Source organism: Cydia strobilella, chromosome 2 (genome assembly GCF_947568885.1).
Source record: "Cydia strobilella chromosome 2, ilCydStro3.1, whole genome shotgun sequence".
NCBI classification, from domain to species: domain Eukaryota; kingdom Metazoa; phylum Arthropoda; class Insecta; order Lepidoptera; family Tortricidae; genus Cydia; species Cydia strobilella.
The window spans coordinates 8,750,081-8,764,795 of NC_086042.1; the positions used below are offsets into that span (position 1 = coordinate 8,750,081).

The 14,715-nt window shown below is 38.8% G+C and overlaps 2 protein-coding genes and 1 long non-coding RNA gene across 5 annotated transcripts in view; 2 read left to right on the forward strand and 1 right to left on the reverse strand.

The window, feature by feature from the left end:
• The window catches only part of LOC134751414 (uncharacterized), a 440,348-nt gene that overhangs the window by 2,052 nt on the left and 423,581 nt on the right, over positions 1-14,715 (reverse strand). The window lies entirely within an intron of this gene.
• On the forward strand, positions 992-8,145 carry LOC134751233 (uncharacterized). Its single transcript, XM_063686620.1, has 4 exons — positions 992-1,272; positions 1,471-1,729; positions 3,648-3,845; positions 7,269-8,145. Exons 1-4 carry the CDS (start codon positions 1,231-1,233, stop codon positions 7,547-7,549), a joined length of 780 nt encoding a protein of 259 aa, XP_063542690.1. The 5' UTR covers positions 992-1,230; the 3' UTR covers positions 7,550-8,145.
• On the forward strand, positions 8,666-14,482 carry LOC134755428 (retinoid-inducible serine carboxypeptidase-like). Of its 2 annotated transcripts, none has more exons than XM_063691983.1 (8): positions 8,666-8,821; positions 9,256-9,355; positions 12,755-12,865; positions 12,978-13,032; positions 13,106-13,308; positions 13,387-13,464; positions 14,113-14,261; positions 14,370-14,482. In XM_063691983.1, exons 1-8 carry the CDS (start codon positions 8,792-8,794, stop codon positions 14,433-14,435), a joined length of 792 nt encoding a protein of 263 aa, XP_063548053.1. In that variant the 5' UTR covers positions 8,666-8,791; the 3' UTR covers positions 14,436-14,482. The 2 variants fall into 2 exon arrangements, with proteins under 2 accessions (XP_063548053.1, XP_063548052.1); XM_063691982.1 differs by adding an exon at positions 12,254-12,384 and having other exon boundaries at positions 8,673-8,821; positions 12,978-13,308.

Here is a 14,715-nt window from a genome sequence, read left to right on the forward strand (position 1 = left end):
ACTATTATTCCGTTTTTAGTATTTATTGTTAGAGCGGCAACAGAAATACATCATCTGTGAAAATTTCAACTGTCTAGACATCACGGTTCATGAGATACAGCCTGGTGACAGACGGACAGAAAGACAGACAGCGGAGTCTTAGTAATAGAGTCCCGTTTCTACCCTTTGGGTATTGTATACAATAGTGATATAATCAAGCTTTTCAACCTCGGTACGGTACTCCGACTGAAAAGCTTTCTGTAAAGCCTGCTCTAGACTACGCAGCACGAAGGCGCGAACGCGAGTGTGGAGTCGATTTCGCTGATTAGCGAACTTTATATATATCACGATTGTATAAAATACTATATTAATGTTTGCAATCAATATGGTTTATGCGGGAGCTTCGAGGATTCGTTGGCCGAGGAGGCGGAAGGGTGTGGGTACGTCGATCCCATGACACTGGCTTCGTTTGAAAGCTCGTGCGCGACCTATACTAAAGTAGTTCGATACAAAGACAAGTAAATAATAAAGATTGTCAAGTTGCCATATACTTACCTACCTCGTGCGCCACTAATTCGTGAGCATGAGATTTCGCTTACCTATAGATATTTTGTGCAACCGTATTTAACACCAGTTTTTGAGCATGCAGAAAAAATCAGTTTCTCCCTAGACAACATCCACATACATGATACATATGTATAGCTCACCAAAATGTACGCAACAGCAGTTTTTAGCGTTTACGGTGTTGGCCCCCGAATAAAAGTAGTTAGTAGGTAACCAATATAGATAAATAAATAGAAAAAATTAAAATTGAAAATATAACATAGATATATTTTCTTTTTTGAGTACCTACAGTCAGATATAAGACAATTATCTTGTACATGTTGGCGTTATGTTCATTCAGAAAAATTATAAGCTTTGCTGACTGTAGGTAAGTACCTACAAAGTTATGGTACCTATGTGAAGTTTGATGCTAAAAGTAGAGTATTAGAGATGTAATTAAAGTTCCATAAAGTCATCTGTGAAACGAAACCATGTTGACATCGTTTGACCCGTATTCGCAATTTTAGTTTAGTAGTAATTTATGATTTAACATAAAAGGAGCGGTCGTTGCCCAAGGATTTACACATTCGCTCCACGCGCGTGGGAGCCCAAAAGGAATGGTAATACGGATTGCTGCTCGGCGTTCAGACAACCGGCGGGCGTCGAAGCGAAGTGTTATTTTTCTATAATAACTTTTAAAAATAAAACATGTCGTTGGAAGCAAAAATATATAGCCTCCGAGTGATTTTGGTCAGTACAGTACCTCGGTACTTATTTACCTGATAAAGTGCATCCGTTTCACTGCCCCCAGAGCAAGAAAGGAATTTGTGTTTTGTAGGCTGTGCGTAACGTTTTTATGCAAATTCCGAGCTGTGGCAAAAAGTCGGGACAACGCTAGGAAGAATATGCAAACACGAACACAATTATAAAAAACGACTTTATCCACAGGTTCTAATTTCCTTCGCGCCATTACAAGGGGTTACAGTAAAGCCGGTGCGATGTCCGACAAATAAAATAGCACCTCACAAAAGGTCACCATATCTCGGGCAGTATGGAGCCCGAACCTTCGGTGGAGCCTTTTACGATTTGGTGAGCCCGGACGGGGCGCAGCTCGACCAGTTGGGCGCGCTGGAAGAGCGGCCCCAGGAGGACGATCCGGAAGACTGTGGCGACATCGAGGATTATGACGAAACAGACTTGAGCTCTCGTAAGTATCATGACTTTTTGTAGGTGGTGCTTAAGATGTCTTACGTTGTTATCTCATTTATTGTATGTATTTGCCGACAAGACAATATCCCTACCTGCACAAGTGCACAGGCAATTAAGACTCCCTAATACCTACTCAGAAATCTTTTCACAGCTAGGCTTCGCCCCTGTATGTATTCTGTCAGTTATTAGCACGCATTAGGAAAAGAGTAGTTGATTTGTCATCTACACTTAGAGATGTGCCGTAATGCCGTTCTCAAGAACATGCCCGAATAAGAGAACATTGCGATAAAGTGCCCGGGAATGTTCTCCGAAACGGAAATTTCCGAGTAAGTACAAAATATGTGTACGATTTTTTTTTTATTGTTTGTGTAAGAATCATTCAGATTATTCGATAAGTGTTAAATATTTTTTTACCTAAAACAATTTGAAAACGAACAAATTATTCTATGTAAGGGCATGTTCTCGGGAATGTTCCCGCGAGATCTTTCTCGGCACTTTCTTTGTCCATTTATTGGAGGAAACATACTAATTAATTGGAATAATGTTTCTTTTTTTGCTCAAATAAATTTCGTATGTGTGTTTTATTTTCACACAAATCACAATCAACAAGATACGGTCTCGAAACAATATTTTAAACTTAATAGAGCATCTCATTACTCTCAAGGATATTCCTGGGAAAGTTCTCAGTAAAATTATGTGCTACTATAATTTTATATAAAAATGGAAATCTAATAATAAGTTTTTTTTTTCGAGATAATAACAACAACTTCGAATTAATTTAAAAATTGCAAACTATGCACATTTATTGATTATTAGCGATTTTCGATTACAAATCGAATATCGCTAATAATAATAACTAATACATAATTAATATTTATTATTTATTTTATTTTGTATTTATTTATTTCCATCATTTTTCTTGAAGCATTATACTGTATTTATAAAATTTGTTGTAGGTAAGTACATTTTTTGAGAAAATAAGTCCCAACGAGTTTTTTGTGCGAAATTCTTCACAGGGCATCGGAGTTGATTAGAACCGGTGTTAGTTTTTGCCATTTATAAGCCTAATTTAATTTATAATTAATATGCCTAAATAATTTACCTTATTTCATAGTTAGTCAGTAGTTAGAAGTAGGTAGAGTACTTTCCGTTTTGGTTTAGTCAGGAAAATCTTTGCTTAGATAACGCGTTAGGCACCTAGTACTCATTTTGAGTAAACTGAATTGTTCACAAACATGAGAGCAATTATAGTATAATATTGTTTTTATGTGAGTAATGTTCAAAAAATGCTGTGTCTCGAATGTCAAATTAACATAAGTTGGTAAGCATGACTTAAAGTTACGAGACTAGCAGTTGTTAAAAAACTTTTAACCCCATTTTCACCCCCTCAGGGTTAAATTCCAAAAAAAACATTCTTAATGGAGCTCTGCCTACTGAAAAATATGTGTTTCAGGAGCTCCTAATACGTTTAACGGTTTAGTTTAGGCTATGTGAGGTATTTGTTAATTATCTACATAAATAAAGGCCCTGTTTTAGGGCCGATACAGACGGACTGCACAACCGGACTGCAATTTGTATGGGAATTGTGAACTGCACGCCGACTGCAACGTCGGCGTGTAGTTCACATACAAGTTGCAGTCAGGTTGCAGTCCGTCTGTACCGGCCTATACGTACCTACCTTGCACATCTGTATTTGTGTATGACATAATAACATTACATAACTAAAGTTTGCAAAATCGGCGACGACAAGCAATCCCCTTTAGCATATTAACTCAGTGCCAAATTTTATTTACAGTTAGTAATGTTTTGCAAGACGTCTACGTTATAAGGCATAAATATGTATAAAGCGTCGCACGCGACCCAGTACATGTAATCGATATAACTGCGAAATAAAGTTCTTGTTTGATATTTTGCAGTCAGTCAGCCAAACACACATCAAGGTTACAACAACCGCTTCTTCTTCGGAGGTTTATTGAATAGACCTGGGCAGGTCCCGACGATGCCGCCGACGCGTCCGACGTACAAGCCTATGCCTACGACGGCGCCGCCGTACTGGTTGGGTGGATATTTCGGCAACAATCACTACCGGCCGCCGGTGCAGCAAGAACCATCGGGTATGTACACATGTTTTTTTTAGACGAATCATTGTCATAATGATGGCTCTTCCGGTGTCTGCACCGCGCATCTGGGTATAGATTAGGAGACGTGTGCCGTTTGGTGTAAGTACCGACGTAAGCTCTTGTTTCATAGGACAGATACTAAAAACCCAGTTGGATTAGACAAATTGGGGCAATCGAACTGTTATTTTATCTCAGAAATAACAACGAGGATTAGATGTCCCCACGCTTACCTATACCTTCTATCCTTGCGTGAAGAATGAAGGGATTAGTAGACATAAAATTCCTTTTTATATTTATGCAAATGGCTCTTGAGGTGCCTTTATTGTCTTTTATCCCTAAAAGATGCTACGTAAAGTACCTGGAATGTACACCTATCTTCTTAATATCAATATTTGACACCTGCCCGACACAAATATTATTAAGACAAAGAAATAATGAAGTAATCTCGTGCTAGAATTGAAAGTAAGGCAATGAGTTAAGTATAACTTCACTAGGCCAATAAACAAAGATTAATTAGAATACCTCGAAGGGACCAGGCCCACTCTAAGCAGTCCTTGAAAGGCAAAACTCGTTACTCTACTTACGGCAGTAACTTGCAAATAGAACGGCGAGAATACACAATTATTGGGATACACACCCGACAATAGGCTATTTGAGATTTTTTTATTAATAGTATCAATCGATCAGGTTTGTTTTGAGAATCAAATGTCTATATTTGCGTTAAAAAAATACAAAAGTCACAAATGATAGTAAAGTCTGACAATCGCACTTTACTGACGAAACGCTCTTAACAAAATGGCAATACATCGTGACGTCACGATGTAACGAACGTCAGCCGTTTCGATGTATGGAAAACAAGGAAATTGCGATTTTGTAGGTGAAATATTGCGTTTATGTACACATAATATTGTAGTAGTAGTAGTAGTAGTAGTAAAACTCTTTAATGTACAAAAAGAAACATAACACAGAAAAAAAACACACATCATTTGTACAAAGGCGAACTTATCTCTTTCAGGGATCTCTTACAGTTAACCTTTTAGCAATTGAGAAAGAATTGGGAGAACGGTAGACTTCAAAACTGTACTAAACGGCATAAAAAGAAAATATTTAATTTCCTAAAATATAGGTAAACCTATCACCTACAGTATATAGTATGGGATATATGTGAAATAAAACAAATATATAGACAGTCATATATGTATAGTTACAATATATGAATAATACATAAGATAAAATAAAAAATTAAACTGAGGTCTTGTATGTTTTTATTATTCCCATATATTTTTTAATTTTCCAATTTATTGTGATAAATTGCTCATTTTCTATCTATTTAACTAGATTTAGTTATAAAATTCAATATGTGTCAACAACCCTAAATATATTGTCTTGAAGCTGCTTTTAATATTGAATCTTTATAAAATAATGTTCATGTACGGTCAAATAATATATGATCACTTCGTACCTACATACTCGTATTAGTTGTAACCGTCAGTAGTTATTCAAGTTTTTCAGGATTTTTTACTATTTTGGCCTTGTACTGTGAACAAGAAAAACTACCTTGAGCAGATATATTTGTACTATAGTTTATTCCGTTCCTATCCTATGGATACCTACGTTGAATATCTACCTTGTTAGACCAAGCTAAGTGTTTTTTTATTCCGTAGACTAAAATGACGTTTCATGTGTATGGGATGACATTTCTTAGTACCACATGAAATGTCATTTTAGTCTACGGTATAAAAAAAACCAAAAAACAGAAAGCGATTTGGATAGTCCAAGCCCAGACTGTGCAAGTGCAAGGGTTATTTTAAACGTCAAACTTCTATCAAATTATGACGTTTAAATATCTACTCAATAGCCGAATTTATGGAGGATGATACTATGTAACTTGTGCATAAGTATAATATTTATTATAACATATTTTATATAAATACTAACAGTAATCCTTAATACGTATATGTAGAAATCCTTGTTTATAAATAAGCAATAAGAAGTTATAGTCAAAAGAGGCTGTTACAACTTAAGGTTTTTATTGCTACTTGGAGAAAAGTACAATTTATAAAATGCATAAGTATCATATAGGACCTAAGTATAAGTCAGTAGTATTAATAAGCAAACTGTGATATTGTGAACTACCTATTTTGCTACACTATTTCCAGGGTCCATGTATGTAAACATCTGTACTGGTATGCAAATAAAGATCAAAATTGCTGCCAACTTAGCTTTGTCTAACTCTACCTTTATCTATGGCGCAAATCTCTAAACGGCGAATGTACCTACTACAAACAATATAATCAAAACTGACTTAATTAAAACTTTCTGCTTAGGGGCATTCCAGCAAAAACAACACCACAGGTGAAAAATTCATAAACTGTATTACATTGAAATCATTATCTAGAGGAAAGTTCATGAATCATATTTTTACAAATCAATAAGTTTGCTATTGCTAGTTTTTGTTATTTAACAATTTTTGAACATGCCTATAGTGGTAGTTTTGATCATGCCGTCACAAGGTATGAGAAGCATTTTTTTTTACAAATTGCATAAATTATACATGTTCCTAATTCAGACAATCTCAGAAACAATATATAAAAAAGTTGTTTAATAAAAGTTGCATAGTTTGTTACAATTTGCGAAGTGTCTCAGTAACCTCGCAGAGTGTCCGTCCACGATGTCCGTGTCCGACCCATCACACTTCTAATACCATCTATTTCTAATAATAATAATAATATATTGTTGTAATAGCGGCAACAGAAATACATTATCTGTGAAAATTTCAACTGTCTAGCTATCACGGTTCATGAGATACAGCCTGGTGACAGACAGACGGACAGCGGAGTCTTTTATATACATGTTATAAAACCCTAACCTAAGACTCAAAATAAATAAAGGATATAATAATAATAATGTAAGCGACGCGAATTTGGTTTTGTATTTCTTATTTTTTTATTAAAAAGAGTCCCTTACAAATAATAAATATTACTTTTTTCAACGGTGAAGTATAAAATGATTATTTGGGTTTATGATTACATATATGGTATTTAATACAAATATTGTACCTAGTTGTTAGGAAGAAATAAATTAAAGTGTAGGTAAAGAACCGGCCAAGTGCGAGTCGGAATCGCCCACCGAGGGTTCCGTACTTTTTAGTATTTGTTGTAATAGCGGCAACAGAAATACATCATCTGTGAAAATTTCAACTGTCTAGCTATCACGGTTCATGAGATACAGCCTGGTGACAGACAGACGGACAGCGGAGTCTTAGTAATAGGGTCCCGTTTTTACCCTTTGGGTACGGAACCCTAAAAAGGAGTAATGTCCCATCCGTCACTTTGGAATGACCCTTAGGTCTACTGTAGAGGTACCTGTGAAAGCTTTGTCAGTTAATTTGTCTCCATAAAATTCTTATGATTTCAGACTACGTAAAACCCGTTCACGAAGGTGCTCATCAGGAGGACCAATCGACGTATCGTCCGGACATCGTAGGAGGTCCGCTGGGGCACGTCGTGGGGCACCGTCCCGCGCGGCCCACCACCAGGCCGGAAGACCGCACCACCTCCACGAGGCGCCAATACCCCACGCGATACCGACCGCGACCCACCGAGCCAACATACACCAGGCCGGCCACGGAGAGACCCAGAATGTTCAACAACGACGGAATACTCGGCTCATTCATTGATTTACTACTATTTAAATGACATAGTTGCGACTGCTATTTCTTTCACGTAGTTAAGTAATGTAATTGTTGTAGAGCCGAAACGCTCATGGGTGACCTTTCATTGTTGTTATGTAGTTAGTCTAGCAGAAATACCAACATTTAACCTTTCACATTATACGTCATTTGCTTGATGCTGACACGAGCAGGAACAAAGCGTGTCGGACCTATATGACGATCATTTTAATCTTGATTAAGGTGTAAACGAACTACGAAGTATATTACCTACTCGCTGTAGCCGAGCTCGCCGTGGGTTTCAGCTAATCCAGCGTCTCGGATATCATCCCACACGTCTCTAATGGGGAGCGCGCGACATACATTATTTCAATGGAGAGCTAGCAATGGTGTTTGTGAATTTTTATGTTCATTTACCTCATTTTAAATGTATGTGTGAATGTGATGTCACCGCGAGTGGTGGCTGACGAGTGTAAACGCTTTTGAGCGGCTCAAAAGTTCGCATGTGTTTTACACCGAGTGTCAGTGCTATTGTGTGCATTGTGTTTCGTCAATGCGAAGTTAATTAAATAATTAAAATAAATACAATGTTGTGGTTACGCGTGCTTGTTATTTTCACCTTGGCTCTCGAAGGTAATTTTTTTATATGCACCTATCTATGGTTAAAATCATTACTATCATCACAAATGATTTTTTTTACAAAATGTCTGATCGAATATAGACCTAATTGATTGAGCAAAAACAATTAATTTGTAACGACAGTTTTTCTAAAACACCTGATCTTTTCAGTTTAACCATAATATCCGATTAATTAGCTATTTAGATACATATAACATATAGCTTATTGTTAAAACTGTTCCACAATTTCGAAGTACAGGTAATACAAGTCCGATAATTTTATTAGTTGAATCACAATGTATTCACAACATTCACAAATGTATGAGGAAAAAGTATTGAACCTAATCAGTAATCACTAAACATGAGAATCTCTCTTGCCGCCATTATTTGCGACGCATTATCCCAACAATTACCCGTTACAGCGTTCCATACGGAATACAATCCGTATCTGGAATCATTGAGAAGTAGACCTTGGAAGAGTTTCCAAAGGTATGTCCAAGTGCGTCCAGGAGCATTCCTGTTTTACTGGCTGTACTACGCAGATGGAACAATCGTCGGGGCTTATCGGAAGCCCCTTATAATATGGGTGCAAGGCGGGCCGGGCCTGGCTGCCACCGGTATTGGCAATTTCGCGGAGTTTGGTCCGTTAGATATGGAAATGCAGCCACGGAATCATACCTGGGTAAGAATCGCGCAGAAAAATCACTACCTCGCTTTTATTCTGTATCGATAGATAGATAGATACCATACCAATTGTAACCTAAGGCTCTTGTTGGCTTGCTTGCTTACTGGCCTATGATAAATAAATCAAAAACATTTAAGCCGGAGCGTAACCCCACTGGTTACTTTAAATGGATATTGCATTTGCATATATATGTTTTTTCTCGTTTCTCAAATATAAGGCAGGTTGTAGCCTCATTAAATTTGCTCGTAATCTATCCAAATACATATACCTAATAACGCGATGTATTGATATGAAGGTTACCTATTATTTGGTGCTAACAAACAAAATGAGAAAATATTACGCGAAATGAAGACTCATCTCGAGGCTCGGAAGATTTCGTTGATGGGCAACTAAAGGTACCATTAAAGGCAATAAAACGAACAATGTTTCAGGTTAACGGGAAAAATGTGTTGTTAATAGACCATCCCGTGGGAACGGGGTTCAGCTACGCCGCCAATGACTCGTTGCTTGTGAAGACTGATCGAGAAATGGGTACAAATTATATCTAATTTCTCTTATACATAAGTTAATGAACGTAAAATTCCTGGGTAGTTGAACGTCGTGGGATTTGGAGGTAAACTCAAAGATAGGTTTGCGTAAAACTACATCCATAAATTGCGTGCGAAAACAACGTTCATACCTAACATAAAAAAACAGTAGGTACCAATGTGTTTACGTTAAAGAGTAAAGTTTTGTAATTTTGACTACAATGTGCTTCCGCTTCTCTGACGCGAAACCTAATGTGCGAGAGTGGGGAGACAAAATGATAAGTTGCTAGGATTTGAACTATCCATTTTGGTATTATAGAGCAAGCGTGGCTTAATCAGTAGGTACAGTCAGCATAAAAAGTAGCGGATTAGACTAAATACGCGTCAAAATAACCATTCTTTAGTAACATAACAAAAAGAGATCTTTATATGGAGAACAATTAGACTCTTATACAGGCTGGAAAAAAATAATGGGCCCTGTAGGAAAAGTGCCTTAAAACCTTAAGTTAGCTCATTTTACTTAAAGGAAACATACGTTTATTTTTCAAAAGAAACAAAACTGCATTCAGATTTTTCTTTTTTTTTTCAATAACGCATGTCTAAAAATATTCTTAAGTACTAAATATTCCATTTTATGGATATTTTGTACGACAGACGAGTGTAAGACCTAATGTTTCTTGGAGAAATGTTATCAATTCACGAGTGTTTATTTTTTGATTTTTTTAGTCTGTTCGATTCCCGGGCGAAACAAGCGAATTAAAAAATTCTTTGAATACAATTTTGTTTCTTTTTATAATGTTTTATAGTAATAATAAGCCCGCAGGGCAGCTTGTGGCGAGCTGTTGGGGAGTAACGACCCCACGGACCCGAGTGCTCCCGAGAGTCGGTCAGGGTCTCCGTCTCCGGCGTGTCTTCGTCGGTCGGAGTGGACCCCAAGGGGACCCGCAGGACTCTCAGCTCTGGCTTGCCTTCATTGGCTGTCCAGAGAGGAGTCGCTAGAGCTACATGCTCCAGGGGTGGAAGTGAAAGATGCATAAGACGCGAGTTGGCACAGTGGCTGTTAACAGCCACTGGGTAGAAAGCGGCGCACACCTCTCGACACCCCTGAGCCGCTCACACCGGTGTTGCTCCTGGTCGTCTTTACGACGGCAGTTTTATGGGCCCATCTAGTCAGCGGCAAGTCACCACCTGCCTCGATAACTTGTGAAAACATTGTTATGGCAGGTGTCCGGACGTCTTTACAATAGCCCAGTCTCATTGTCCACCCAAACTTCAATCCATAGACCGGTATACTGTTCACTTTTTCTACAATAGTCCCAATGCCTGCTGCGACCGGTTCATGGGTGTCTATTGTTGCGCCTGTGAACGGGTTCCAGCAGGCGTTCTACATGACACTAAAGCTCTCCAAGGGGCCTCTACGTGTTGGATCTATATCCCGTATATATAGGCCCGTGATATCCAAGGAGATACAAATAATAATAATAAACCCGCGGGGGCAGCTTGTGGCGAGCTGACGGTGAGTGGCGACACCGCGGACCCCTATTCCGGAGGGCCCTGTCATCTGGCCCTCGCCTCTGTGCTTGCCTTGACTGGCCGGCCAGAGTGGAGTCGCAAGAGCGGGACCTATGCTCCAGGTTGGAAGTGTAAAATGTCATAACGACGGCGGCCTGCTGAACGGATCACCGGGATCTGGCTACCGCAGACTCACCTCTCGACAACTTCACAGCCGCTCTGAAGTGTTGCCCTATTGTCGCACTGTGCGTGCGGCCGTTGTAGGGCCCACTAAATGAGTTGGCGAGTCACTACCTGTCTTACACAATTTTGAGACTGATTGTCACGGCAGGTGTCCGCTAGTCTCCCCCCATAGCCCATTATCCAGTCCATGACCTTAGTTCCCATCGCAGCACAAAAGTGCTGCACTGCAATAGTCTTTGCACCTGGCGGGGACCATCTCCGGATGTATCACATTGTGCTTTCGGGGATGGTATACGTCTATCCCTAGCTTTTAGATCAAAGTGTCTTAAAGGGCCTCTGCGCTTCGGCCCCACGTACGCCTCCCAAAGGTCCGGGACCCCATGGTCCCGTGATATGGAAAAGACATACAAATAATAATAATAAATGGTTAATGTTTTAAGGCACTTTCTCTCCAGGGCCCAAAACCTTTTTTCCACACTGTAAGTATATACTTTGGATTGCGAACTGTAGAGATATATCTCTATTTGGAAAGGTATTCCAGGACATTGAGGTAATATATGTACACTAGAGGCGGCCTCTCGAAGAAAAAGTTTCCGCACCTCAATGAAGTGCATGCACTTCATTGCGTTTAGTACGTCACCGACATTCTTTAGCTTAGTGACAGACGTCCAACGCAAAAAATGGCGGATACCTCGCGGACACAATTTGTTCTTGACAGCTTGTCTATACATATAAGTCAGTGTTCCAGGGTGGCAGATACTTATGGCGCGTTGTTTTTTCCGCTCCTACTGATGCTGACTGTACGCTAAGTACTTAGTTACAGCTGTAATAATATATACACGGTGGCTAAAAAATAAGTGCATTCCCATTGCCAGGGAGGTTTTGGGATTATACTGAGCAACTCTAGTTATGGGACCAACCCCGAAATCGCCAAAAAGTTTGGCTGTTTCATACATTTTGGCTGGTCCATTTTCTATGGGTCAATTTTTTTTCGCGATTTCGTGGTTGGTCCCATAGTAAAAGTTGCTCAATATAATCCCAAAACCTCCCTGGCAACGGGAATGCATTTATTTTTTAGCCATCCCGTACATACAGCTAGTTTAGTGAAGAGAACTAAAGGTACACTACCTACCCTACAATGCTTTATCTATTTTCTATTGCTGCATATTATATGTATAATCAGACTTCGCCTAATTATTGTTTTCAGCAATGGACTTATCAAAAGTAATAAAGGCGTTTTTCAAGAATCATAAAGCATTCCGCAAAACTCCAACATATTTGTTTGGACAGAGTTACGGTGGCAAGTTAAGTCCAAGATTGGGATATTATCTTCACACGGTACGAATTATTTTTGTTTTCTGAGTAGGTATACGACAGCAGTAGAAGCCATCATTGAGGATTACTAAAAGTACCTTCAAATAGCCGTAGTGTGAGACATCCAAAGGCTAAATGAAATGGGAGAACTATAAATATGTATTATAAACCCTGTAAATATAGGTACCTGTAGTGTCACAACGTTGGTTATCGGTTTTAGCAGATAACTTAATTCCTATTATGAGAGAGAATAGGGATTATATAAGGGCGGACATTTGGACCATCATTATTCAGTAATCGCACAAAGAGATATGATGACAAATAATTAAAGGAAATCTTTTATGGGAAACTACCTCTCAAGATCCATACAATATAATAATTTGAATAATTCCAGGCAATAGAAAAGAAACGGCTCAAAATGAACTTCAAAGGCATAGGTATCGGAAGCGGATGGGTGTCTCCAAGGGAAAGTACCTTGGTCCAGCCGGATTTCTTGTACCTTATGGTAAGTAATTACTTCAGCAAGTCTGTAAAATATCGCGTATAAACTTATAATTAATCATTCGCATTTGAATCTTATGTACCTACCTATTTTTTACAGTTTTTTTCGTTTACAGGGTGTCATCGACCAGACCACGTATTTACGCGCCAAGGAGATTGTGAAGGACATGAGTATGTTTATAGACAAAAGTGAATATATGAAAGCGTTGAGACTAGATTCGATATTATTCGTAATGTTTCACAGAGAAGGAGCAATGGACATAAATATGAATAATATCAATCAAGTCAGTCCATACCCTGCCTTAGATAAGTTGGCAGTGAAAGTGAATAAATATGTGAAGCCAATGCTGTCCCGCGTGGTGAATCAAAGTTTGCAGTGGAACTACCACTCGGAAAAAGTTTTTACAACGCTTTATAAGAACTTTTTTGTGCCGTCTACTAAATTCTGTAAGAAAAATTTTGAGGAAATATTTCAGTTACCTACTCGCGTGATTTACCCAAAATTATAATAGTTTTTTTTTTCAGTAGAAATGCTGTTAAATAACACGAAGCTAAAGATAGCCGTTTACAATGGAAACTTAGACGTAGTGACACCGTTAGCTGGTATGTTTAAATACCTGGGGGCCTAGCCAAGATGATATTCGTTGATAGAAAACGCCAATCGAAACTTATATAGTGTATGGAAATAGTCACGTGACTTTTCGTAGCATTTGTCTTCCCGATACATTTTTACTTGGCTTACGTCATCTTGGCTAGGCTCCCTGAGGGCCTGAGAGAACGAAACGGTATCTCTATTTGTTTATTTTCCATATTAGCGCGACAGACATGAGCTTATTAGTTCGCTATGGCGTAATCTATTGGCATCTTGGCTAGGCACCCTGGACTGTTGCTGAGAAACACATTTTTTTTTATCAAAATAAATCAACGTTTATGAAACGATGCTTTTGAAATGGAAGCCCGATGTTAAAATTCCAAAAATTGTTAGGGCCTTTTGCGCGAAGAGAAGAAGTGAGGCCATAAAACTATTGTCTAATGCAGCGGTCGGCAACCTTTTAGCAGCCAAGGGCCACATAGTAGTTTACGAAGTTCAAGCGGGCCGCACTTCGGGCCGCAGTTTGTTAATATTTTGTGACTTTATCAGATATTGTCGTTTGTCAATATTACATACAAAATAGCCAGGGAGGCTTGCGGGTCGCAAGTGAGAGGTTCGCGGGCAGGCTGTTGCCGACCGCTGATCTAATGTATTTGCAGGTGCATCGAACTGGGTTCACAAGTTAGAGTGGCCCGGCGCCCAAGAGCTGAAGGAAGCGAAGAGACAGCCGATCCGAGGGTTCAGGAACGGGTTCTATAAACAATACCGACAGTTGAGCTTCTGGTCTGTCTTCGGAGCTGGCCATTGGGTAAAACATTGTCTACATTTTGTTACTCTATATGTTAACATAGGACTGCCATTGTTAAAATAGTACCTATATTACTGCAGAGGCTTATAATAAGTTTCTTTGTTCAAGATTCCCGAGGACAACCCAATGGCGATGGATCACATATTGGAACACATGCTGGACGTATCTAATTAGATAGAAAATGGTTAATGGTAAAATAGGCTTAGTCTGGACCTGGACCCCACAAATGGTTTTAATATATGTATATTTTTATCACTAACGTGTCTGCATTTACAATACGCCGCGCGCCTCCTTAAAATGTAAAGTAGAGAAGTTAGGGAATACTATATACTACAACCGTAGGTAAAGTCCCAACTCGAGATAATTGGAGTGTATAGACATTTATAACTTATATAAAAATCAAACATATTTGGATGATTCAATAATTTTGTAATTCCATCTTATAATGTCAATC

Excerpts from the sequence above, each read along its gene's own strand:
- LOC134751233 (XM_063686620.1), top strand. The coding sequence starts at position 1,231 with ATGTCGTTGGAAGCAAAAATATATAGCCTCCGAGTGATTTTG. Across the intron at positions 1,273-1,470 it reads ATAGCCTCCGAGTGATTTTG|GTTCTAATTTCCTTCGCGCC; the intron begins GTCAGTACAGTA and ends CTTTATCCACAG. Across the intron at positions 3,846-7,268 it reads GGTGCAGCAAGAACCATCGG|ACTACGTAAAACCCGTTCAC; the intron begins GTATGTACACAT and ends TTATGATTTCAG.
- LOC134755428 (XM_063691982.1), top strand. The coding sequence starts at position 8,792 with ATGGAAATGCAGCCACGGAATCATACCTGG. Across the intron at positions 13,309-13,386 it reads TGTGCCGTCTACTAAATTCT|TAGAAATGCTGTTAAATAAC; the intron begins GTAAGAAAAATT and ends TTTTTTTTTCAG. Across the intron at positions 13,465-14,112 it reads CGTAGTGACACCGTTAGCTG|GTGCATCGAACTGGGTTCAC; the intron begins GTATGTTTAAAT and ends ATGTATTTGCAG.